At 41.5% G+C, this 27,570-nt stretch overlaps 1 protein-coding gene across 6 annotated transcripts in view; it reads right to left on the reverse strand.

Moving 5' to 3' along the window:
- ENOX1 (ecto-NOX disulfide-thiol exchanger 1) overlaps window positions 1–27,570 on the reverse strand; it is a 370,436-nt gene that overhangs the window by 128,801 nt on the left and 214,065 nt on the right. For 4 of the 6 annotated variants that reach the window (XM_052786075.1, XM_052786071.1, XM_052786072.1 and 1 more), the window contains 2 exons: window positions 16,064–16,198; window positions 15,060–15,197 (listed from right to left, as the gene is read on the reverse strand). In XM_052786075.1, the coding sequence (XP_052642035.1) occupies window positions 15,060–15,197; window positions 16,064–16,073 (148 nt within the window). In that variant the 5' untranslated portion in view covers window positions 16,074–16,198. Of the gene's footprint in view, window positions 1–15,059; window positions 15,198–16,050; window positions 16,199–27,570 lie in introns of all 6 variants that reach the window. The other 2 variants (XM_052786074.1, XM_052786076.1) reach the window with 2 other exon arrangements.

Genomic DNA, 27,570 nt, shown 5'->3' on the forward strand with positions numbered 1-27,570 from the left:
TAATTAGTGGAGAAATGGCATCGGAGAGTACGTCTAAAGTCACGTTCAGCTTACCCATGCACACAAAACATTCATTTTACAGCACTGCTAACGTGTAATGTGTAATCATTTGCAACTTCTTAATTAACAAAATGCACAAAACACCAGGTTTGGAACCCGAAAGTTGCTTTCCCTACAAGCTGCATGAGCAAGCACAAGGCTATGTCTCACAACAGCCCTTCAAAAGAAGCTTATGCACCTCCTTGACAACTTCTCAGTGGCCACTGTGGCCTGGATTCGGTAGCCCAGCTTTCTCTTATAGCCCTGTTCCCTCTAGCTTTGTCACATAAGTCCATCAGGAGCTCCTGGGAGAGAGGAACCTCACCCGTCCTCTGGCCACCTCCATCTGTTTCTTAGCACAGTTTCTGTGGTTTCCCATGAACACAACAGCTTGTGAGGGCCTAAATGCCACAGCAACATTTCTAATTCAAAGACTGATACCATCTAAAATCTACAAAGCAAGGCTGATCCCAAGAAAATCTAATTTTTCTCTCCTTCTTCCCCTGTTTTGTGACAACATGACAACTCTGAGATGACATAGTCCAGGAACCCTTTCTGTAATTCAATTCTAGTTCTGAAGCAAAAGTCTGCTTTCAGCCCGGGTCTACTCTAATATCAGGGAATGATGAGGGTTTTTTGTCAGGAATTTCTTTGTTCACTGAGAAACAAAGCAGCGGCTTTATTGTAGAAATTCACTTTCAGCTGAAATGAAGATAATGCCAATCCGGGACCCCACTATAGATTCAGAGAGATTCATATCACCTACCCCAAAACATCTAACCACGGCACCTCTGACTGGCACCTTCTCACCTCCTCATATGGCCCATGGAAAAGGTGGAAGATTGTGTAAAGTGATTCAGCCCACCCACAGTAATCTCTGCATCCCCCGACGGAGATTCCTATCTCTTTCCAGAAGAAACCTACTGTCATCACACTCCTTTCTTTGGCACTCCTGTTGCACATCCAGTAACAGGAAGGCAGAACCTTGTGCATTCTTCCTTGCTATAAAGAAATGACTGGGAAATTACTGGAGTACCTCATTAAATCAACAACAACAAAAAAGGAATGAAATTTCGAACTCAGCCTTGGTGGAAAACTTACTGTGCACCAGAGAAGCGACTTAGAACAGTCTTGTTTTGGTTAAAGAAAAAACCTGTTATACTCTTGAGTGGCTACGCATACAAGCAACAGCCAAGACAAGGATGGGATGTTCAGACATGTTTAAAACATTGAAGAGTTTCATCACATGAAAACTTCACAAAAGCCATTGACTAGAAAACTGTTGCAAAAGGGGCAAGATGAAAAATGTGTCAGACTCAAACGGAATAGCAGTCCATTTTGAACAAAGAAAAAGGGATTTAGGAGATAGGGAGCACAGGAAGAGAAGCCAGCGCTTTTTTTAAGACATTGTGGTTATAAATGATAAGAAAAATAAGTATGGAAGCAGCGTATTTGTTTCAATTTCCAAACGTATTTGACAAGTTTCCATAGGAGAGATTAATGACTAAGAGGCACAGAACAAGAATAAAGAAATAAACAAGTCTTCTGTGTATAAGAACTAGCTCAAATTGTTGTTTTGCCCTTAGAAGAAAACTACCCCTGTTACACAGGAGATCTTTTCCTTACAGCCATAAATCGACCATTATCCTGTGGGTCTGGATTTGGAGGGCTACTTTAAGAATAATGTCACACATTTGTAATAGTATTGCTGTAGCTGTAATGGTCTAAAGTCACAAGCAAGACAAGGTTTATGGGCCAGTACAGTCAGAAAAAAAGAGAAGCCCACGTTTAGGTCTGAGATAGAAGCAGTGAACTTCCAAGCTAAATACAAGTAGGGAGCACACCCTTTGAATTTAATTAGATACGTTAAGTCAGGTAGACAAAAAAGCTGGTTGGCACCTGTAAAAGGGAAGGGAATATTAAAAAGGAAGTGGTGACATTGTAGTTATTCTGTAAAGGAATAGATAGGTAAGCCTGTGGCAGATTAAAAGATTAATAAAGAGAGGAAAATTATAATGTGCTGCAAAACTACTCCTTCCTTTGAATTCACCTTTTTTACTGTCTGCTATAATTAAAGTTTTAGTCCCCTGGTTGCCTCAGACCATTGGAGGGCTGGTGCATATTTTCCCAGCTACATGAGTTGATCCAAGAAGCAATATAACTTTTACCCACAAATCTTGCCTCATGCGGAAGGCACGTAGGTGTACAGCCTGCTCCCACAAATGTGCAGCATTCGCTTGCTTGCTCTGTGAGCAAACGTATATCGGAGGAGCCCGCTGTGACCCTGCCTCTTCTCCTCCCCTTTGCGCTCACAAAGCTTGATTTGTTATTGGCACGTGGTCTCAGAGGTCAGGGCAGCACAGGCTGCGAGTGGGTCTGGGTGTTAAATGAGGGGGTTAATTGTATGTGATGGAAAAGACTTCTTTTCTTTGTTTGGTTTCTGGGTTTTCTAATCTAAAAGACAGACAAAGCCTGGTCTTTTATGGCCAGATTCATTTTTCTTTATTTTACTAACGCAAGGAAAAAAATTTTACAACCTCTTATTCCTGCTGGCTCTGCAGACTTGTACAAGTGGAAGAGGGAAACTGGGTCCTATTCTGGTCTGTGTTATTGATGGAGGGGCTCTCTGCACCTAACCCCGGGATCACTCTCTCCTCTTATGTTCATCTCCGTAACTCCAGGGGGAACAATCAAGGCTCCAACCACAATATTTGGCCAGCAACATTTTACTACTGGATTTTACTGATGCCAGAGCGAAAACAGGTTTGTTACCCTTTAAACCCCGAAGGAGTTTGCAGAGCGGGCAGTACTTGCAAACCTGTAAACTCTATTTATATGCAGCCATCGAGTAACATGGACTTTCCTGATATTTTCAATCTATAACAAAACCGTAAAAGAAAACTATGACAGGTTGTCATCTTTCGATCATAAAAGCATGGTGAGCAATAAAAAAAGTCCTCTGGAGGACTTCTTTAGTTCATGCTTACTATATACATATGTGGATGAGGCATTAAATACAGTATCTCAAGGCTACAGATGAAACAAATCTTGGAAGCACAACAAATAACAGGTCATGTAACCAAGTCTAGTGAGATGTGGCTCTCACGCAGCATGGCCCACAGAGGCCTGATGCCATTCTGCATTGGAAAATGTTAAATAATTGAGCTAGAATAAGGCAAACAACCTAGGAAAGGTGTGAAAACCCAAACTGTCTTTGAATTCTAACAAGAAAACACTGAGAAAATATCACTAGATCCACAACCTGATGCCTGTTAGCAATAAGAAGGGAGAATTACAGTATACAGTAACAGTGGCTAGAATATGCAGATGTGCGATAATGTTTCTGTTACACAATCCTTAGAATAATGGGATTCCTCTGTAACTACTTAAGGTAGCTAAGATACCTTAATGGCCATTAGTAGGTATCTGTTGCATTACAGAGATTGCATTCAAATCTACGCCGACACTTTGTTGATGGAAAACTAGAGATCAGGGGAAAGAGGAGGCAGGGAGGTAGGAACATAAATGCCTGTTAAAGGAGCTGCAGTAAAAAAGCCCTCCACTGAGAACTCGGGGCCTCAAATCCCTGGATGAATAGTTGGAAGGATGGTTAGCTCTCATGTCCCCGATGAGCTCAACTGCTGAGGTAAAACACTGGAAGAGAGACAGTCCCTAAGGGACACCAAATGATGTGTATGAGTCATTAGCTATCATAATTTTGTTTTCTTAGCACCGCACCTTCACATTTCTAAGGCATGCACACGTGTAGAGACACGTGCCACTCCATCGGGTGGTGTTGAAGCAGTTTATTATAGGGAAATATATGCTGGGATCCTTCATGGAGATATATGTTCTCTCTCAAGGCCCACTGCTAGAAACTTGCATTCATATATAATAGCCCCCTCACCTTCAAGAGGACAATCTTTGTCATAATGATTACATGCAAGTCTGTTTCTGCAGAATTGGATGGTTTGGGTTTGTTTTGTCTTAATTCCAGGTTAAATTCCACTTGGGCACCACCAGCAAAAACCAACAGAAATGCGGGCTGTTTGCTCTTCTTGAAGGGAGAACGTAGGACACGTTCCAGACCACATTTAAATTTTAAAGCTCAGAATTAACACCTTGAATTGCAGCCAGAAATTATCTTAGTCTTGAGACTGAAAGTCCTTAGTCTTAGGAGTCGATAAATCAGTCATGACAAGCCTGAACTGGCTATGGTTTATTATAAAATCAAGCTTGATTAACTACTTGAGGTAATTAGACAGACCAGAACAAAAGGACACAAAGTTAAAAGGCAACATATGTAGGAAGAACTGGAAGAGATATTTTACTTTACACAGGCTGGTGAATAGCAAGAATGAACTTGTACTTGAGATTCTTTCATATACTGAATTCTGGCTAATAACATAAAGGGACCCTGCAGTATTTATAATAAGCGATTTATTAAATCAGCTGGTCTTGGAGCTGCTCAGCTGCAGATTCCCATTCCCTGCTACCTGCACACAGTCCTGATATCCAGGTGCAGCATCCAAGCTCTCTCCTCTCACAGTCCATGACCCTTCTCTAAGTCCCTAGGGGGTTACAAACATATTAAAAGCACAGTGAAGAAAAAAAGGATGCTACGACATTTATTACATTAAAGGACAGCAGCACCATGTTTGGGTATAAACACACTAAATATCAGAGAATTAAAAGAAAATAAAATCTGCTCACATTTCTCTTTCCTGTCCTCTTGATTTTGGTGAGTTTATTGTTATTTTTAAGGAATATTTAATTTATTCATAGTACCGTGTATTCTAGCTGATAAAGTTGTAGGACATTCTGCAATGTCTCAAAAATACTTCTACGAAGCATGCTTGAAGTGCTGAAATTGTTATCAAAAGGCCCCAGAAAAGAAGGTTTCAATGATTATTCCTGGAAATGGCTCAGCCATGCAAGTCCAAGTATAGATCAAGTCCCGAAACAGGAGGTTTCCAACAGAAGGGTTAAATAGATTTGACAGATGCAGCTGAAAATAGGGTAAAACTTCAACACTGCAGTTAGTTATAATATTCCACGTTTGTTTCTAGTGAAATGAACCATTTGAAATACAATTGTATCAGAAAGAAGACAAAGAGTTGGAGAAGCATATAACTTGCCCTCTCCATCCACTGCCGTCTGGACATGTCTCTTCTGAAACACAGCTCATGCTGCCAGTTCTTTACAAAAAAGGTGACAATAAGCACTTCTGCACCTTCTCCCAGGGTGCTGTCTCCTCTAAGTGCTAGCAAAGCCCTTTCGCTTCCCTTTCCCCAATCCTTCTCTAAAAATCACGGCAGCGTAGTCAAAGAGGAAGAGCGGGTAGGAATTGTCTGCCTCTTTCTAACGTCCACAATAGAGTTTGCCTGTTTCTCAGTGCCTGACTCAGAATATCAGATAAAAAGAGTGAAACTGCTTTTTCACTTACCACCATATTACCGCTGTGCCAAGATACCTATAAAAAAAGCTACACAATAGGCAGGCAGCTCCGTAATCACTGCTGCTTTTCATGCCAATCAGTATTATCCCATTGTTTCCATTCGGTCCCTTACCTACCTGTTTTATCTAAGTGAAAGAAAACAGACCATGTGCAATTTGGGCTGGGATTGACTCTTAAGTGTTCAGGCAGTGTTTAACTTACTGGAGTTCTCTATCTCTAAGCCTTTCCTGAATAGAAATAACAAATAATTACTAAATAATGTAGGCATTGTGGTCGGGAGGAGGAGATTATTTATGAAGGAAAATCAGCTAGGGTCAAGAGAACTGTTTTTTAAGGAAAAAAAAACCTGAATAAGAAATGTGCACATACAAGAAAGGCAGATAAAGTCGTCCTTGTTACACAAACAGAACTATTAAATTTCTGAAGCCACAGTAACAGAGTATCTTTAATATTTGGGCAGAACACAATCTAAATACATGCTGCAGAGTATTAGAGCATATTGTATGTATTAAGTTTAATTATCTTTCACCTCCACGTCCACTAACAGGACTACTCCAGTGACCAGCTGCTTCCCATTACAGAGATATGGGAAGGTGCAGTAAATCCACTGTTTATCTGACCAAAGTCAACATTAGCGAAGTATTCTGTTACAAGCTCCCTCTCATGCCCAGGGATTAGGCTCGCTGAAGCCCAATCTTCTTCTTCAATGCGGACCATCAATAGACATTTTTCCACACAGATCGCCTCTGCTGATATTTCACAGACAGACTCCTGCTGCGAACTGGATGTGCATCTTTATGCACTTTGAGAGACCTAATTCTCATGCAATATGCAAAGGGCATTTGAAGGACATGCGGCAGAAAGGAAAGAAAACCATGCTTATGCCCTTCACCCCAAGGTAAAACGTAGAAAGCAAGCTTCTCTTGCTTGCTTTCCAGGGGCCAAGCTCTAAGCATCAACCTAGCCCATGCAGGCAAAGAGAGAGCCTGACTAGGGAAGAACAAAAGGTTTTATAGCCCTTGATTTGGGGTGGCTGCCTGGGGATTCATTCATATTCAAGTCTTACCCTCCCAAGGAAGTCTTGCTCTGCGAGTCCCCCAGGCAGTGCCATCTGTGCCACCCTGATCACTGCGCCCTCCTGAGAGCACTCTGCATGGATCGAGTTAACAGTCCTCTTGGGAGTGCTGTGCCCATCTCCTGCAGACCATCTACACAACCTGTAAACAGCTTTAGCTTTAGGTAGCATCGCCTTTACCTTGCCACCTCGACATCATGACTGTGCTCAGCAGGTCGCCTTCGGTCTGCCATTAACAAGCCTTTTTTTCCCCATGAAAATACATAACCTGGTATTCATACCTTGTCTTTGATTAGTTAAAATGGTCAGTTTGCTTTTTCTGTTGGTTCCTATCCACAATAACTCAATTTTCCCAGCAGCAAACTGTATATCACACACGGGTTACACTGGATTCCCCATGTCAGTCAAGGAACCTGGGATCCTTGGATGGGGATGATGTGTGAAGGGGAAGTGCTGCAGATAAGCTGTGCTCCAGCAAAAGTGAACAGTCAGTAGCAAATGGTTCCCAACAGCCTCTTGGCTTACTTTATGCAGTGGGATGCTCATAATTACTCACGGGCTTTCTTGCCTAGAATAAACAAACACATGGAAAATAGTGGGAATGGAGGCTTTCCAAAGTGAGATAAAAGATGGGGAAAACTTTTGCAAAAATAAAGTATTTCCTTATGTTACCTTACTGTAACTTCAAAGAAAAAAGTGCCAAACAGATTTTTGGTGGTATAATTATCAACAGCCAGGAATTAAAAAAAGCCACCCAAAACAAAATGCCAAACCATCCAAACAATATGGCTTGCATCACAAATTTATTCCAGTATTTTGAGACAGTCAAGAAGAGTTATGACAAAGAGTAATCAGTCTGTTTTCCTAAACTGTTAACTGGCCTGGAAAAAAGTATAACAACAGAGAGAGAGATGCCATATTCCTGAAAAACCCTTCAGTCCACATACAACACAAGCTTTGCACTTAGTAATTCCCTTTATGTGCCCCTGCTTACCTCTGAGTCTTGTTTATTTGGGACATTCAGACCCTCACACCATGTTAAAAAACACTATTTATCTTTAAGAGCCCAGCAGATTTTAATCATTATCTTCATCCTTGGCCTCAATTAAGGTCTAATATAGAGGAGGCACTTGAATGACCTAAGAGGCACACTTAACCCTGAATACTGTGTCAAAGACACTTAGAGTTTCTGCCACATTTCCTCTGGCCGTCGAATCTCCTTTTTCTGTTGTAACCTGACTGTGTTTGTTCCTAGCACTTTAATGTCCCCTGATGTGAAGTCTCCTTGAGTAACACTCACATGATAGAAAGTGTGATTAACTCTGCAGGCACTTTTCAGGTCAATGAAAAAAACCTACTTGCTACACTAATATATAATACTTCTTTAGAGATGTTCCCAGTGGCTCTACATATTGGGATTCCCACAGTACTTACTCTCTTTCACTCTTGCTGCTCTCCTGTGTTTTGATAATAAAAATACATAGTTTTATCTGGGTACAAGATTGACTCTAATCCATTACAGTTAGATGTTCCACACTTCTTTAACTATTCTGATTGGTCATTCAGATAATTTAAATGGTAAATCTTTTCCTCTGGACTAAAATGCAATGTTTCTGTAGTGAAGACTATAAAAATAAAGTAGGAAGGAACTAGAATAAAATTAGGAAAATGATAGGAATTTCTTTGGAGTATGCCTTACTACATTTCTCTTGCTCCATAGGCTGGCTTGTTAATGAAACACAATGTGTACCACAGGTTGGGAAGCCATGGTAGCTGAAAAGATGTCTTCTGAAGATACCTTGTAATCTCAAGGGGTTTGCAAAACCTACAGAAAACTCGGCAGATTTCCTTAAGACTTTTTATACCTTCTTTTACTGCCAGACGTCAAGCCAGTGCAGTGTTCAGAACAAGGTTGAACACGCTGTACGCTACCGTGCCACCGGGCTGCTGAACTCTTCCAGCAGCTACCTGTGGTCCGCAGCTTACAGGGGCAGGGGAACAGGAGCGCGGGGACTGCCATCGCCAGCTGCCTGCACACTTCAAAGCTTACATCTGGAGCATGTTAAACTTTAGTCAGTCGTTACAGACATGCGAGCATTTTTTTCCTAAAAAAAGTGACTATCTTTGGGTCATAATACAAGTGGCTCACTTTAAAACTTTTGTGGATAGACCCTGTATTCAGTTAACAGGAGCTCAGTATTAATTACAGAAAAGGAAGCTGTGTTTTGTTAGGCATGTCCTGGGCGATTCGAGTAATCTGCTCATTGGCACATTGGTTCAGTGGCTAAGCAATGAGGTGGAGAAAAAGAAAGCTTTAATAGGTAACAGGATAGCATGGGTAAAACAAAATGAGACTGCCAGGTGGGTATCAGTGGCTCCAAGCCTCCAGTAATGAAGAGGCCAAAGAAGAAGAAGTATACACACGAGAGTTGGCAGAGTCTTCTGGCCAGCTGACTTCTTAACATCTCCAGCACTGCTTAATGTACAGTCTTTCTTTGGGGAACTGCTGAATGTAATCTAATATACCTTGATTTCCTACTTTATTTGATTTTTTCATTAATGTTACAAAAATAGTACACAGCCAGAACAATGAGGGATATGTTTACAATTTAGTCAGCGTATGATGATCTGCAGTTGACAATAATTCACAAAGCATACCTCATCTATTTTATGGTATAAAGACACTGGAGCTTAAAGGACTTTTCCATAGCCAAGGCAGACAGGTGAGGGAATTCTTAAGTCTCAGCCTACTCTTCATTTTTCTCAAATAATCCCTAGGTCTTCTCCTCTTCATAAGAATCAGTGACCTCTTGAGATACTGGAGTGAGTAGGAGAAGGAAAAGCCATCATGCTAGTCCTCCCCCTGATATGCCCATCACATGGAAAAATGCTTGAAACTAATTGGAATCTGAATATACTGATTGCCTTTAGTTACAATCTTCATTCTGAAGAAAGAGAGAGTCTGAATATTACGTCTCCAAAGACTTGGAGGTCTCGAGCTAACAAAATTCTGGGAGGGATATTTAACCTCATGTCTTGGGATTTAGGAGTCTCTAGATCAAAATTTCCCAATTTTTCCTCTTATCAAAAAGTAAGTCTGGGGTTGCAGTTTCAGGATTGCAACCACTTATTGTCACAGGCGCTGCTTCCAAAAGTGAAGTTTTGCGAGTTATGACTTGATTTGGAAATATAAGCCGTAGTTTGGGGAACCCTGTTCTATATATTAACGATTAAGAGGAGAGCCCATCAGAGGGAGCAGCACTTCAGCGCTGATTTGCCTTGTACATCTCTCCCTGTGAAGTATCTGATACTCAGCACCGCCAAAAGCACAATCCTGAGTGAGGTGACCTGATTGGAACTGACAGCTCCTATGTTCCACTGAAATCAGGTCAAAAGACAAGTGTGTGGGGAAGGCAAAGACAAATGGAAAAACAGAAAGGTTGATGTAAGTGTCTAATATTTCACAACCCCCAGTGTCTAAAAAATACACGCCTGAGGCCACAAAAATGATGTTATGTTTTTTCTATATCTTTTGGTAAGCAAGATGTTAGGCTTCAAAGCTTCCTGGCCTCTGATTTCACTAGGATTTTGTACAAGTGGTCAAAGTCTAACTTCAGCAAAACCAAGACTGGAGGCCGCTGAAAATTTTAATATTTTGAGGCTGAGGCATGTTGGCCAGACTCACATGGAAAAGTGTGCCTTAATAATTATCCTGTAAGTAAGTAGAAGGCATCAGTTTTCAGGCATACCCTTGACTTCTAGGCAGACCTGTAACTTTCATCTTAGATGTCTGCCCTTGTGGTTTGTTATTTTTCTCTGTAAGAGCACAAATATGCAGCACAGGGCATGAGCTTAACTAAGTCTAAAAGAATTACCACTTATGTACCAGTCTTCATGTTCATTTGTACCGGGCAACTTTTTGACATACACCATTTTTGACTAACAAATGTTTAGGTCATCCAACTCAGTCTGGAGGAAAGCATCTCAAAATTGCTTCATGTTTTTCAGCGCAATGGTTCATTAGTGAAAGGAGAACCAAACTGAACCAGAGAAGTAAATCATTTTCCTGGCAGTATGTCCTCCTTTAGAAAACAGGTGACCTGATGCCATTTGCTGAAACAAATGAAAGCATAAGACCACTAAATTCAGCAATGCGAAAACTGCCTTTAAAATGTACCAATGCAAAAGCAAAATAGAACATTCTCAGTTGGCCTGAGGTCACTGAGTTTTTCTGCTAGCCCTAAAATGTAACAAAAGCAGATTTGAATGTACTTTAAAGATGTGCTTGAATCAGAGTTGCTGAGTGCACAAAGAGGATTCAGATCTCAAAAAGGTGGAGTACAAACTATCCTTCCCCTCACACCAGACCATTCTTCTCAAAGTCTCAAAGCATAGAAAACAGCAATTTTAAAGCCTAGATAATTCAAAAGCAGTTTAGCAGATTTTCTCCAACCTTTCCAGAATTTTTTTTTCCTCTGGGCTGAGACCAACCGTGAGAAAATTCAGCCCAAACAGCAATTTTGGGGGAAAAATTATAACCTGCTGAAAGAGGAGGTTTAGAATGAAAATGCTTTTCAGCCATAACTATTCCACATCAATCTTTAACACTTTAACTAATGCATTATTAAACTACAGTTTATTATATGAATTATGTATATATAATGTATAAATGCATATATTAGTGTATATGTAATGCAGTGGCCAAATATTATGGAAAAAGGTAAGCTTTCTGAATAACAATAAGTGTAAGCAAAATATATGTAGAAACAGAAGAGATATTATACAACTATTAACAAGAATCCATCTTTACAAATGAAAGGCTCTGACATTTGCCCAGACCAAAAATCCAATTTTACAGCACTGGGAGATAAGGAATTAAATAGAGTGCAGATATCATCTAAACTGGTATTAAAAGGTTAGCAGTGCTTAAAATTGATTAGTTACCAAGAACAGACAGCCTGCATCCCAGGCTGTGAGAAGAGTGTTGGCCAGATGTTGCTGAAGCTTTAGTTGCCATTTTAACAAACTCTCGGGCTAGGCAAGAGCTTCACAGATTGCAAAGTGGGGAATATAACTGTGTTACAAGGCAGGCATCCCAGCATGTTACACAGCGGCAAAGTTAACAACAGTTGGGGAAAAAAAACCCCAACATTAAAAACCTTTAAAAAGACTTAGTAGATCACATGGGCTCCATACCTGTGGGAACAAAACCGCCCTGCAATTTAGGAATTAGGAACCAGTTAGTTTGGGGAAGGAAAAGCCATGAATGGATAAGTCCTTTGGAAACTGGAAGATCAGAGAACTAAGAGATATGTCAGAATATAGATGAGTACCATACACCAAATTTCAGACTATGGCAGGTTATGTAAAAATACCCAAGAAAGATCACACTCTCTCCAAGACCAATCTAAACTACTTACTGCTTTCCTAGCTGTCATCAAGGCAGGAAAAAAAGAATAAAATAAATTTTTAAAGACAGACAAACAGTTAGCACTGGCATATGGGTGTGTCATTTTCATTGCCGAGAAATGTCACAGATGACAGCAGCAAAAGCAATATGTGACTGCTGACAAAGATGACTTCATTACTAGGATTAATAGCAAAAAAATGAAAAAGGTCAGAAAGGGCTAAGGACTAGTTAGATATTTGGTCGAACATGGTGATGCAAACTCTCCACAAATGCAGATACAGTAAATATATTATAGCAAATAAGTCTATAAGTCTTTTAATGGTAAAATTGTAGTTTTGCCATTATGGATTTGCCATGAAGAAAAGGTGTCAAAACCTTATGAATCATAAGGAAATCTAATGAAGTGTCAAAGCACCTATTTACCTTGAAAATACAAGGCATTCTCAAACAAAGGAAAGCAAAAAGAAAGAAAAGAAGTTATTCTGCACCTGTAGAGAAATCAGGCAGCACTTCAGTAATTAATATTTATTACTTATGGCACCTTTCATACATTGAAAATGCTGAACAAATACCAACTGACCTGTACAACACTCCTACAATACGTGATACACATAATCATGGAAATTACAGTAGGGAGCTGGCAATGAAATAAAGTCCTGGAGATCCTCCCTTGTGGGGAAAAGCATTGCACGTGAGATGAGGCTGCCATGTAGGGATTGCATAGCACACCTGAGGACACAGTTTACACCGAAACTGGAGAGACAGAGGAAGAGAGGAAGACAAAATGTGGGCAAACCTCCACGGGATATGCAACTGAGATGCTTATAAATGAAAGCAGCAGCAGCCGATTTTGACATGTGGCTATTTTCAGGTTTGGAGGTAATCACATTCAAGTCGAGCACAACGTCTGCAGGCAAAGCCCCACCAGCAAATGGAAAAAGCTTTTTCCCCCACCATGCACATAGAATCATAAAATGTCCTGAGTTGGAAGGGACCCATGATGATCATCGAGTCCAACTCCTTACTCCACACAACACAACCTAAAAGTTAAACCATATATCGAAGAGCGTCCAAACACTTCTGGAACACCAACAGGCTTTGGGCCATGGCCACTTCCCTGAGGAGCTTGTTCCAGTGCTTTGCCACCCTCACAGTGAAGAACTTTTTCCTAATAACCAATCTGAACATCCCCTGACGCAGCTCTAGGCCATTCCCTCGCATCCTATCGCTGGACACCAGAGAGGAGAGATCAGCACCGCTCACCCTCATGAGGAAGTCGTAGACAGCAATGAGGTCTCCCCTCAGCCTCCTTTTTTCTAAGCTGAACAAACCTAGTATCCTCAGCTGCTCTTCTTAAGTCTTGCCCTCCAGTCCTTTCACCATCTTCGTTGCCTCCCCACGGACACACTCTAAGATTTTTATATCCTTCTTACCACACATGGTGCTCAAAGGGAGGCTGCACCAATGCTGGGTAAAGTGGGACAATCACTTCTTTTGACCGGTTAGCTACGCTGGGCTTAATGCAACCCAGGTTGGCCCTTTTGGTCACCAGGGCACATTGTTGACTCATATTGAGCTTCCCATCAACCCAAAACCCCAGATCCCTTTCTGCAAGGCTGCACTCCAGCCTCTTGTCCCCCAATCCACACATACATCCAGGATTATACCGTCCCAGGTGCAGAATTTGGCATTTGTCCTGGTTAAACATCATACGGTTGGTGATTGCCCAGTGCTCTAATCTATCCAGATCTCTATATTAGGGCTCTCTACCCTCAAAGGAATCAACAGCTCCTCCTAATTTAGTATCATCAGCAAACTTAGTGTGGACTCAGCTCCTGTGTCTGGGTCATTGATAAAAACATTGAAGAGAACTGGCTCCCGAGGAGCGGATGGCTTTGCTTGTTTCTTTTAATCGGAGCATGGCGTTAAAGCCAGAGACCAAGAATCAGTTCACAGCCTCCACCAGCTAAACTCTCTGCTTGAGACTGATTCGTTATAAATCAGCTTTCTTGCAGCTTAGTTTACCCGTCTGTAAAACAGGTAATTCTGAGCCAGACCGTCAGCTGTGAGCTGGCACAGATCCACTCAGTTCCCAGTGTCAGAAGGGGACATATTTGGCCAAAATTAAGCGTCACACATCCCTGGTGAGGCAGGCTGTGATTTACATCATAACCTGGCTCACTGCATCCATGTCTACATGGACGGGCACAGACATGACAGGATGCTGCTCTGATCCAGATGTTGCAGAGCTCTTCTTCAGCTGAAGTGGCAATGCAGCTTCCAGAGGGGATCTGTCCTATGCCTGGCATGTGGCTTGTGTCTATAGGGCTCTCACCCATATAAAAACAATTTTTCTGCACCTCACAGGTGCAATAAAGTTTTCTTAATCCCAACTAATTGGGCCTCTACTGTTGACAATGAAGTCTGATATGTCCAGGCTGGTCTGTGAAACATTGCTGGTTTCAAAATATTAATTTTATTCTTGTTAGAATAAGCAATTCCCTGCAACGCTCTCCCAAACTATGTTTGGGAAGTGAAATGACAAAATCAAACAAGAACAACCTCTTGAAATTCAATTTATGGAGTCAGACAGAAAGTAAATAAGCACACACCTGACAGGAAAGCTTCACTTCACTAATATCAACCGAGCATATGAACTGAACGGGCTTCAGGATTTTCTGCCCAATTAACATAACTTCAAAATCTTTTTCTGGTCAAGAGTTCCCAGCCCAGGGTATTCCTTGGCAGAACCTCAAGACATCCTGCTTGAACAGAGAAACAGCAACAAATGCTTCTCTTATGTGACCTGCTTCCTGGTCTTGACCCAGCATAAAGATCCATGGTTTAGTTGTTTAATTTCCCCATAGAGTTTTGGCTTTTCCACAAGGTTAAAATATAATATGGATTATATACCTACTACAAGAAGAGACTAATACACAGTATGCAATATTAATCATAGGTGATGTTTTCAGAATATAAAAATATAATATCCTCAGAAATCATTCCATGTATTTTTAAAAGGACCCAAAGAATTCATGGATGGTACAAGAGATGTCTTTAAAAAAGAAAAATCTTACCTGTTACAAGCTGTTGTCCAGCTAGTCCTACTGGAACCATCCCCAGGTTATTCATAGCTGTAGCCCAAGCCGTCGGATCAGTGACTGACATGTTAAGTTGTGTGGTATCTATAGCTATACTTCCCAAACCATCAGCTGCTGCAAGAAAAGAAACACACTGTAAATAGAAAAGTCAATGCGCCAGGATTTTTAACCAAAACCTTCAGTGAAAATGAGATATCACAACCACTGCTTATTTTGGGTTTGTTCTGTTTCTTAATTATGATTCACCTTTTAGACCATTGATAATCGTACTTGGCATTGGATAGCAAAACATAAAGACGTTGGAAACATTCAACAGACATAAAATGAAACAAGAGTGATTCAGGCTGGTTATATGGAAACCTTTTTCACCATGAGGGCAGTCAAGCAGTGGAACAGGCTGTGCAGTCGCCACCCTTGGCAGCTTTCAAGACTCAACTTGATAAAGCCCTGAGCAACAGTTCTGACCCTATGGTTGGCCTTGCTTTGAGCAGGAGGTTGGCTTGGAGACCTTCTGAGGCCCCTCCCAACCTGAATGAATTGCCCTGAAATCCTCTGATATAATTTAATTATATATAACCTGTGGCAACTTGTTAGAAAGCTGTGAGAACCAAACACCCCCCAAGGAAAGACTTGTTTTCCATGAGGTGCAATTTTTTTCGGTAAAAGATTTAAGAATATATTAGCCTCTAACTAAAAAAAGGTCAAACCAAATTGATTCACTATAGGAAATACCAAGTTTTGTTTTAAAAACAAAAGAGAATTCTCATGAATATGGTCAAAATAGACTGAGCCCAGGCATGGATTTTCCTGGTTTGGGGAAGGAACAGTGGGTTGGATAGCTAAGAAATGGTACCTTTCTGATACTGAACCCCTAAACACAAGGTGTGATCACACATTTTTGCTTCCCCCTCCCCAGTCACAGCTGAAATCAGCTCTTTCCAGCTGTTTTCTTATGACCTTTGCAGACCTGAGATATTTACCAGCAGCCATTGCTTTTCCCCAGTTCCTTTTGCTCCTATTAGACTTCTTCAGCTAGGAATAATTAACTACTGTATTAGCAGCATCTTGAGATGGGATATCACTGAACGCAGGGCCCACACACAGCTCATTAGGCTCTGAAAGAGAAAAGACGAAATCAGCTATCAAGTGCTGCAGTCAGAACATCGTTGCAAAACAACAGACCGCTTTGGGAATCCACTCGAAGCTCCTGCCCACTCCCTCTGGATCACCAGCCCCGGCCTCCTTGCACGCATTTAGCGGCCGCTGTAGAGGTGTTTCAGCGAACGTTCGTCCTTGCCTGCTGAACAAACAGTGCCACGTATGAACCTGTCAGACCGCTGAAAAGCCTTTCACAAATTAGGTCTTATCAGTAGCTACGCAGCCTCCTCAGCATGAAGGCATCAGCTGAAAGAACATATTAAGGGATGAATATGATTTTTTTTTTAAACTGTTAACAATTAACTGATGATGCAAGTTTCAAGGAAATAGTCTCCCGTTCTGAGATGAAAAGGGAAAAAAAAGTACTCCACAGTGATTTACAGAATGGAGCCTGCAGAGACATGGAAAAGTAAGAAAACCTAACAAAGCTGAGGATGATGCCTGCTCCTTAACTAACACCGTATCTTTGGCTCACAAAGGTTAGTTAGCTTGAAGCAAAGGTGGAATACCTTCTTCTAGCTAAACCACGTTGCTTTCATCAGGTATCTGTCAGACCATGAATTTTACATAAGGGTAACTTCTTGCTGTGGCTGCTGTTGTTTGTGAAGCTCACCGCGTCAGCGCATCACTGGTGGGAAAGGAGGCTGAATGAGCGAATGGGTAAGAGGTGTGACCAAAGGCTGTGAGCTCCCAGCACTCACAGCAGAGGGAGAAAACGCTGGGTGAGGATGATCGCAGATACGTACCCATGTTAGTCTTTGTGCATTAGTTACCCGTGACTGGGGGCAAAGGGGGGCTGCGTTATTTTTTTGGTTGGCCAGTAGCCTGGGGGCTCTGACTTATCGTGTTTGGTACTAGTGGCCAACAACGGACCAAGTGTTTGAGGCGGTCATTGATGCTGTGCAGGTGCATCTCGGTGACTTGTTCAGCCCTAAGGTATTTGTGCTGTCTTAAAAAAGTACTCGAAAGACCTTAGTTAAGAGGTTTCCAACATGCACACCCTAAGAATTCATCTTTAGAAAAGTCACAGTTAACATGATTACACTATATTTTAGCTTAGTACCTCCCACACTTTTGTTTTTTTCATGCGATGTGCATAAAGTACAAGCCACAAAAGTTCTATATTATAGTTCCCTAACACTGTACAGATCACTTCATAGGAACATGGCCACATCAATAGCTGTAAAAGTGAAGAAAGAGTCAGGATCAGGCAATGCTGCACATTTTTTAGTATGTTGCAATTATCAAATAACCAGTATACTAGGTTAAAAAGCATTTTGTTCAAATCTACAGTGGGTCTATTTAAAAGTCAATATTTATCAACTCTTAATATTTGAATTTGCAATTCTAATTCGACCTCCACTATTCATTATACATAACATAAAATAATTTTATGATAAAACTGGCTTTTAAATAACATCTATAAACACCAAACAAACATTGAACAGAAGTCCTCTGCAGGGAATGTGACTAACATAAGGCAAGCCACCCAAGATTTATGTCATGTTTTTAAAAACTGGGTGTCTCCTGTTCAGGTCCTTAAACTTGTACTTAGCTCTTTCCACTCAGGCTGTAAACTTCTGAGCACAAACATCTATTTCAAGCATAGAGCAGGCTGAATTAATCCTTGTCAGTAAGTTATTTCTCACACAGTACAGCCCCCCTCGCTCTTTATGAATCATTCCCAAATCAATCCTGATTCACAAATATATGCTGAATAGCCCAGATGAGAGTGGTTCGCTTCTTCCCGTGATCGGCAGCCTTGTTGCATTGATGTTGGAAGGCGGGTCTGAAAACTAATAGCGATGAAATGCCTCTTCATACCTTGCCGTGCACTAGTTCCTTGTCCCCATAATGCATCACCCTGACTACTGGGCAGGAAGGAGGTGCTGCCCCGTGGTTTTGGAGCAAAGGCATCTCAGGCAGGTAGGGATTACCGGGATAAGGGTTAGAAAATGGGTGTTGGACTGTCTCTTCCACCCGCTCTCCCCGTTTTACTGCCTTGCGAAGTGTGCGCCGGGTGACATAACGAGGTTTGCTGCCGAACTCTACACGCTCTTCCCCTCAAACCCACATTGCAGTTGTACCAGCTCTGCCAGAAATGGGAACTGGTCCATGAAGAAGCAGACACTAGGCTAGACAAATGCACCTCAGCCTACTGAGAATTAATAGGTGACTTTTTTGGTGTTTGCCTTCTACCAGATTGTCCACATCTTTCAAATTTTGGTATACTTTCATGAATTAGCCGCAAGTATTTGTTAAAGTCCTGGCAGAGGAAGAAGAACATAACGCCACGAATATGAAATAAAGCAGAATCAGGGGGTTAATTGCTGAAACTCCTGTTGTACTATGCCACCAACTCTGCTCAATGTGCCATGAAAGTCCTTGCTCGAAACATACTCTCATAGCCCATGCTGGCTCTGGGCAGCTTTGCTTTCTCTCTGGCCATCAAGTCTACTGTTTTATCAGCAGGACCTGGATGTAGCACAGGCTGAACCAGGGGAAAAAAACACAAAGAGCACATGAGGAGCCTAAAGTGGAACTAGCCCTATCTAACCGAGAACCGCTGCAGGCTATTTTGTCAATGGAAGAGAGCTGAATAACAAGCATAAATGCACCTGTGAACACTGAATAATTTGCAGCAAGCTGTAGGCAGAACTAATGCCACATCCTGAAGGACACAGCCTGTAGAAACTAGCTCTCTTAAAAAGAAAAATACTAATTGTGAACATCCCTTCTACTGACAACTCACTGGTTACATTAACACAGAGCAACATAATACGGCTAAAATAATCTCACAGGCATTTCACACCTGATTTAGACTCAAACATTAGCTTTTGTTTAAAAACTTCTGAAAATTCGGATGGGGAAGGTTTCATTAATGCTTAAAGTAAAATCAGCTTTGGGCAAATTTCAGCATTTCTTTGCATAGCTCAGACACTGCACTATTATACACTTCATGACACAGGAAACAAAACAATCCAGGGAAACAAATAAACCCACTCACTTGGTCATATAAAGACCAAAGTGCTGTGTTTGATGAGAAATACATCTAATAGCAAAGATTCTTGCTTTCTTAAAAATAAAAGGAGTCACTGTGATACTGGTTAAGCAGGCAGAAAAGCGTAAGCTTATGCAGGAATCCTGTGTATCCTGAGCAGACATTAATCAACACCATTTCACTGACATCACACCTTTAGAAAGCATTCCTGATTTATAACTCATTAGTACTCCTCTGGGCATTAATGACCTGAAGATATATGTAAAAGAAATCTGTGTTTATAAACACTTGTGCATGGGAGTAGCTTTACTCCAGGGGAGTAATGTCAGGAGCAGATAAAGCCATAATCCTGATTTACAGGAGAAAATGCGTAAAGTCTTCTGGGCGCTGCTGTTCCTTGAGGTTTGGGAGGGGCAGGGATGTTAATACAAACTTCCTTATTTGAGAGCTTCAGATTAACAAAATTTTAATGCCAAACACTTTGTAAAGTGATACCATGTTACACTTTTTGTGGTCTCTCTTTTTGCAGACACAATGCGAGTACCAGTCCTTGGATGGTGGATTGTTGGAGACATTTAGTCTTTCCTCAGACAGGTTGTCACGATGATAAAGCACCCTCAAGTCCATACCAATGAGCGCTTCTCAGTCATAGCAGTCATAGCAGATTGTACTTAGCACGCATATTTTATACCAGGCAATTAAATGCAGTTACCCAAATGAATACAGAAGTCGGTTATATATTGTGCATCAATTATCACAGGCAATGAATGCCATGAGACAAAGAAATTAACACAACATAAAACTAATTCAATAACACAGCAGATTGCTAAGTTAAAACCCTACCCTTTAGATATCCATAACAGCACAGACAATGAATTACGACACGGGGCGAAGCTGATTAAATGCACCACTCTAACGAGGCTCTGTGGAGTGCCCGGGTCAGCGGCCAGCCCCAGGGTGCAAGGAGGAGGTTCTTTGCCCAACTCTGACACCGACCTGCTGGGTGACCTTCAGTCATTTCACCTCTTTGTCTAATTTTAGTGACCACTAAATCCTTCAAGGAAAAGACTGCTGCCATCAACCTTTTGAAACCCGGGACTACGAGTCGCAAAGACATTAAATGTTATTGGTGACGGTTCTCGAGACAACGCAGATGGGAAGGAGCGATGTGATATCTTGTGAACTGGTACATCTAGGCAAGTTTTCCAGTTCTTAAAAGAACGGCATGTGCAAAGGGTTTGTTACCGTTCACTGTGATTCATAGGACAGCAGTCATTAGGTTGGTCATACTCCACCTGACCTGCCAAAGTACAGGTCATTTACCAGGCTAGCTCCAGCTGTCTTCTAAAATGTATCAAGCGTTTCGTACTGGTTCTTCCCAGTGTTTTTATTTCTCCAGCTGCAGACAGGACTCCCAGTAAAGAAGGAAGAAAAAGAAAGAAAAGTACAGTTCTGTCAGTCACTATCCATTTCTTCCTGACCATCTTAGGACGAAGAAGAAAGCTGGGAGTAGCAACAATGAACATGATACTTTTGCACCGCAGCCATCCTACCTGGAGCACATGAAAAAAAGACATATCCAATGTGACTCTGAAGGTGGCTCTTATTAGTAAATATTGCATGTGCAGTGTTTCAAGAAGAGGCATTGTCTCATGTTTTTGCATGGTTAGTGGTATGTTAACACCTAGAAAACCTCACCTAAATTCTGAAACTCAAAAGGAATTGAAGGAAAACACACATTTCTTGCAACAATTTGCAAAAACAGATTTACTAATTCAATTAAAAAATACATGAGGTACCAGAGCATTTTTGAAAGTGTCTTATTTTCTGGGATGGGACCCTAACTTAGGCATCTAATGTATGCTTCAGCCCCCCCACAGCTCTACTGAAGAGAGGCCAGTTGCTTTCACCCTGTTTACCTGGTTTTGTCTGTCACATCTCCCTATTACTGGAGGTCTTTGCAAAGCTTGATTCTGCAGGAATTGGCACTTTCCTTAAGAAAACAGCTTCATTAGGCACAAGCCAGTGAAGGTAAGCAGGGTCCTACCCTGAGAGCCTAAATGGGAGCTCTGGTTATCTGTTCACTTACATAATTCTTCTGCTTTTTTGTCTTATGAATGAACTATTATAACACCTTTGCTCATTCTAGATTATGCCATTAAAAAACTACATTGTCATCTTATAAAATCATAACACACACTACAGCATTAAGAGATTTCACTTCTCACTATGTATACTGAATATGTAGGTTTTTGCATAGCTACAGATGATCCTTTCCACCAATTTTCACTGAAAAACAGTTAACGAGTAAATCTTGGCTATACTGATAGGACTAAGACAACTTAGAGAAAAATCACAATATATTTACAGTTTCCCTCTAAATTTAACAAAGCCAATTTGCACAAAACACATTTTCTGGAAGAACTGCTCATTTGAGATGCTGCATTACTTAAATCCTCTGCCCCAGCACTTCTTGAAGATAACACATGGTACACACAAAGGCCAGATTTCCCTCGGAAAGCAGAACACTGGAAGATTTCAACAGTGGAAAAAAAACCAAAACAAAACAAAGGTCTTAAAGATAAACAGGTGTTCTCTTGCGATGCTCCTTGAAAGGTCACCCAGTAATATTTCATGTTAAATCCCGAACTTCACTGGCATCTCAGAGCAAAGTCTTTACAGGTTACAAATGCGCTTTTTCTTTTGTGTGTATTTTAGCAGCTGCAGTCTGAATATGCTGAAGTCTATAAATAACAGAATCTTGAGGCACATTAAGCAAAGCATTATAGAAGTCCAGCTTAGTTATTGAAAAAGCATATGCAGTTCCAAAATCATCTGGAAGGGAAAAAATGAAAGAGCAACTTTGCAGGCTAGCAATGCAGCGCAGCCTTGATAAAAACAGGTCTGATGATTATTCCTTGAACACAAAATGCTGTTGTGAATTGATGATTGCGTCTCCGTTTTTCACTTTGCCAAGACGGCTTGCAATTGTGAATCACTTGCTTCCCATTTAAGAGGGCAGTGGCTTACTGCCTAAATTAGGACAATCCTCCCTTCAAATTTCTGCATTTTAAGAATTTATATTTAAGAACAAAAAAAAATTCTGAAATCTTTTAATTACTTACAGCAGTATTTTAATAGTAGGCCTTGTATCACACTGTTTTCTACAGGCTGCTGACAGCTTTAGAAACGTGACATCCCACACCGCTGTATTTCAGATAACAGAGAAAGCACTCAAAGCAGGTCTTGAGCAAACATACTTCAGCAACTTTTATCAGAAGGCTGAATACTGAAGTGAGAGGTGCTGGAATGCCTCCCTGATGCCATAAGGTACTCGGGCCAGTCATTCTAAGTGGGCTATACATGCTATTTCTTATCTAGCTGGGCTTGAGAGAACACCTATATAAATGCATTGCACTTACCAAATACCTTCTCCCACTCCACCATACAACGTCCTTACCTCATGTTTACTACAGCTGCTTCAAGCAGCTGCAATACAAAGGGTTGTTTGCTTGGATTTTTTTTTTAAGGAAAACAGATGAAGAAAAAGAAAAACAAAAGACCAAAGCAAGCTGGGACACGCTTCCAGAAAAAGCATTTTATCTTCCTGGCTAACCTAAAGTGAAATCACTCCCATGCCACCTCCTGAAAAAGTGAACAGCTTGACGGGTAAGCCCTGTCTGTGGCAGAGCCCTGGGGACAGTATCATACAGTCCATCAGAGGCAGGGGAGCCTCGTTATTGAATTTCCAAATGAACACAGACTGCTCTCTTCTAGCCCCAGAAGACCAGGAGACAGTTGAGTTTCACATGGCAACATTATGTATGGAAAATCTATTTTAAGTAACTTTTTAGAAGTTTCTAAAATGCATTCATTATCATTTTTCTTCTCCTTCAAAGCCTGTATAATTGAAGTCCTGGAGTTAAAGCAGCCTGTCTTTTCAGGCAGAGATTCATGGGGAAAAAAAAATCCTTGTCAATCAAACTATTTTCATATTTTTAAAACACACTTTTATCATTGGACCAAATTGTGACAAGAGGTGACATCTAAGTGTCCTTGGTTAAGTGCCTGAGTGATCTGCAGAGCACTTTTTTGCAGAGTACTGAAGCGATGTAAAGTCATATTGATCAAAATTTTATGCAAGACCATCAAGTATTCTCTCAGTGACGGCTGCTAAGTGAAACTCTGGAAAAGAGGTTTAGGCTTCTTTTGTTTGTTTTAATTCAAGGTTTCTGGTAATAAATTCTGCTTAGGAGAAAAACTCAGTATCTCTTCTATCAACTTACATCTGTCCTCACTCCGAAAGCTGCCATCCCCTCTTAGCACATCACACTCAGGATCTTTTCTCCAGCTACATGCTCTAAATAGGTAGTGAGCTCCCTGGTCTCATTTATCTTGTATTTTTTCCATTCCTCTTAGTATATCTCCTGTTCTTCTCCATTTACCTCACAATACTCTTCCTTGGCTTTCTTCGTATTTTTTCGTTTCCATCCATTGACTCCACGCTTCCCCCTACAACGGAGGCACATTTCTTGCCTTAGTCTGCCATGGGCCATTCCCTCATCCAAATATCTCTTCACAGCCAAGACAGTATTGTTTGTTATACTGTGCTGTTTTATTAGGGGAGGGAGGGATTCACCTCACCTAAACTCAGCCAATGCAGACGTCTACGCCTGAGCTTTCTGCTGCCCTCGTTGCCAATGGGGAGAACCAGATACTTCTGACAGCCTGTTTCAGACCCCTACCTCACCTTGGAGGTACACTTCTCACTTCTCTGGCAAGGAATCTACACTGCAGGTTTGGATACGGACATCTGCTTTGTCAGACGCCCATGGCATGAGATGAGCTGGGCTGAGCGAATTGTGCCTTGGGAGACCGACCACCGCTCGGCTACCTGCATGCCATATGAATCCCAGCAAGACACTCGGTCCCGAGGGACTCGGCTCCCACTCCTGTCCTTTGCCTGCCTGATAACTCCAGCACAGTAAACCTCATGAGAACAGAAATCATGAGTCAGTTTGCAATAACTCATGAGAATGTCCCCAAATATAGATACATATGGATATTTAGAGAAAGATGGTTTGCTTTCTCATTTTTTTTTTCCTGCCCATCCCCAGTGAATATGCCAACATATGACTATTAGTGTTTGACAATGAGAGCTGCCCACTCAAACACATTTCCTACAGCTGTGATGCCCTACATCTGCTTGTTCTCTGGAGAGAGAATTCATCCTGGACCTTTTCTTCCTACTTCCAAATGAATCCCATCTCCTTAGCCCCATTTCTTTACCAGACACTTAACTCCCTTGCTCCTTGCAGCTCCCATTTTAAAGGTCAGTGTAGACCGCACACCCCTCTCAGCTACCACAGTCCTCTACTTCTGCCCATCAGCCTTGCCCAGCCTGGTACTGGTTTTCTTTATCCTTCATGCCATGCTTGGGGGCAGCATCTTATTTTGATTAGGAAGTGAGGACAGCTACAGGGAGTTTCCCTGCTGTCCTTTCCCTTTTCCCAAGTTGTTTGCTGTGGGTAAATGAGGGGAACAAAGAAGATTTCCCACCTCCCACAGGACGGAGCAGAGCTTCCAGGCTCTTTGTGCTCCGTCATACCCATTAGATTTCAGCAGAGGCTGAATTAAGTCGCTAAGCAGGGCCAGGAATTGTGTCTGTTTTCTGAACGGTTGTGTATGGGATCACTAACAAGTTCCTGTAGGGCTGCAAATTTAGGAATATCACATACTCTGTGGCTGTGGTCTTCTTCACAAGACACTTGGACACCTTCTTTCTCTTCCATTGAGGGAGAAGCAATGCTGGATTTAACACAAGGTCAGATCAGGAGAATAGCAGTTACTGTGCATCAACTATGATCAGGCAACAAAAATTATTTCAAGGCTTCTCCCTTGTAACTAGCTGTCAGGGGGTCAAGGCAGAAGAGGTTTGAGCTGCAGATCATGGTGAATATAATGATGCTAAAAGCCCTCCCTCCCTCCAGGTGGTCCTGCTGTACCTTTACCCAGCCAACAACCCTTCCACTCCCCTTTCCCTGAAACACTTTCTTGTATGTGCATTTGCTTTGTCCAGTTTCAATTATAATTCTTCAGGGCAGGAAATCACGTGGATTTTCCCTCAGGCAGAGCTAAAACCTACTAGAGACCCAGCGCTCTTTGTGCTGTAATTGGACTGATGCTGGCTTTAGCCAGGACCCCCCCCGGGCAGGGATGTCACTGAGTCAGCGATGCTCTGAGATCCAGGGGCAAGGCCACCCTCCTGCCAAGCTTCTGCAAAGCACCTCGCGCAGCCAGGCTTTCGTCCCTTTTGAGACTTTTAAGACGCTACTGTGATGGGAAATTAGGAACACTGATGATGGCATCCCCCTCTCTCCTCAGGCAGGCCCTCCACCCCTTTCATGTAGTTAATAATCCTTTCACCCACCATTTTCCAAAGTGGTGTAGGTTTGTTTGTCTTATTTGAATTATAAGCTCTTCAGGGCAGAGAATTTGCCTTTATCTGTGTTGGTAAAGTTCAATGTAAATTTACTGCACTGTATAAATATTTTCTAATAACAAGGGCAATAACAGAATAATGTATTTACTTTACTGTAATACAGTATTTCCAGGCTTCAAGATACAATCAGAAACAACCCAAAGTCAACAACAAGACCAGAAGATTTGCAGAACCTTTAACTGTGAAGCGGAAGCCGTGAAGTCACTGTGTGAAACTTTGGTAAATTAGTTACTTATATTCATAAATAGCAGTTGTTACTGCAGTAAAAATCCTTGCAAATTGGCCCTCTGGAAAATATAAAGCAGAATGTAACCAGTGTAAACCAGCAGAGCACTGCTTTACATTTGTATTATAAGGGTCACAAATGGCCTTCTAGTTACTTTTTAAACAAACGCAATGTTAATACTTTCACTGCAACATTATGAATAAAGCATTTGGCCTGTAGCTATGAATATGGTAACTGATGGCTTTTGACTTGTTTGTTTATATTGTCATCTGGCAAACTTCTGTACCACGCTCTCCCAGGACTAAATCTTGACTTCACCCCTTGACTGTGCAGAGGACATAGCCCACGTAGAGGGCACTGGGCTGCAGCAGTTTCCCTCAGCTCGCCCCGATGTAGCTCGATGGCCACGGCTCAATACCTTCCCTACAGCAGCACAGAGCTCTTCTGGCACGCAGAAGCCAGAGAAATTCAGAAAAGGGAGAATGGGGTGCCAGGGTCAGTGTCCATGCCTCTGTGGCACCATCTCTCCTCACGTTGTTAATGGTTTCTTTGCTCTTTTAAGCTCCAAGGTATCAAATGAATCAAAATATTTGTGATGAGGCAAGGGACTAAACTGACAGGAGTATGAACTGTCCTTGTTTATCCAGGTAATACTACAGGAAGTGCAATGCAGATACATGTAGAGAACAAAGCCCTGTCCTTTGAATTTACAGTCTGAATATAAAACGTTTTGTGAGACCAGTGTATTTCTGTCTAAAATATATGGTTAAATTTAAGAGTGCCCAGGTGACACTAGTGGCCTGTGATATATAACTGGTCAGGTTAAATGACCTCTATGTACCTTCTCGCCTGAAGCTCAGAGCAACAGCAAGTGGAGCAGTTTGAATGTGTCCCATTTATTGTTCTTTTAATTGCCTGCTAATATTTCTTTCAGTAGGAAAGAATAATAGGCCCCTTCTATCTCTAAATGTCTTCCGAACTATCCAAAATAGCAGTTCAGCCAAAACAAATAAGGGGTCTTTAGTTCTCTAGAAATGGAAAAGCGACTGGCCGGGGAACCAGGAGATTCCTGTTCCTCCTATAGCCCTGCAGTAGACCTTGGGCAAGTAATTTAAACTGTCTGTGTCTTGATCCCCCACCCATGAAATGGTGTGATAATACTTTCTTTATCCCACACTTTATTAATCTTGCCTAGTCCAGCTGTTCTCTGCTTATGGGCTATGTCCAGCATCACAGGACCATGACCTGGCCCTGCAGATAACACAGGATTGCATTAGGTGGAGGAATATTTTTTTTTCCTAGTAAAAATCAAAACCAAAGCAGAGTAGAACAAACAAAAAAAGACAATCATCATAATTTCTTACGGAATCGTTGTCTATCTGAATGTGGAGAAAATAACAAGTTTCCTTTAAAAGGACTCGCAATGAAATTCACACTGTGTCAGGTGTAAATTACAGCCTGTATCTCATCTTGTTCTATCTACAGTTCCTTTCTTAGTCATGCATAGCAGCAGTGTACAAAAATACTTCCTGCATGTGATCAAGCGAGTATGGGCACATAAGCTGCAAACAAAATATGAGACTTTAAAAAAAATGTTTAC

Source organism: Harpia harpyja, chromosome 4 (genome assembly GCF_026419915.1).
Source record: "Harpia harpyja isolate bHarHar1 chromosome 4, bHarHar1 primary haplotype, whole genome shotgun sequence".
NCBI lineage: Eukaryota > Metazoa > Chordata > Aves > Accipitriformes > Accipitridae > Harpia > Harpia harpyja.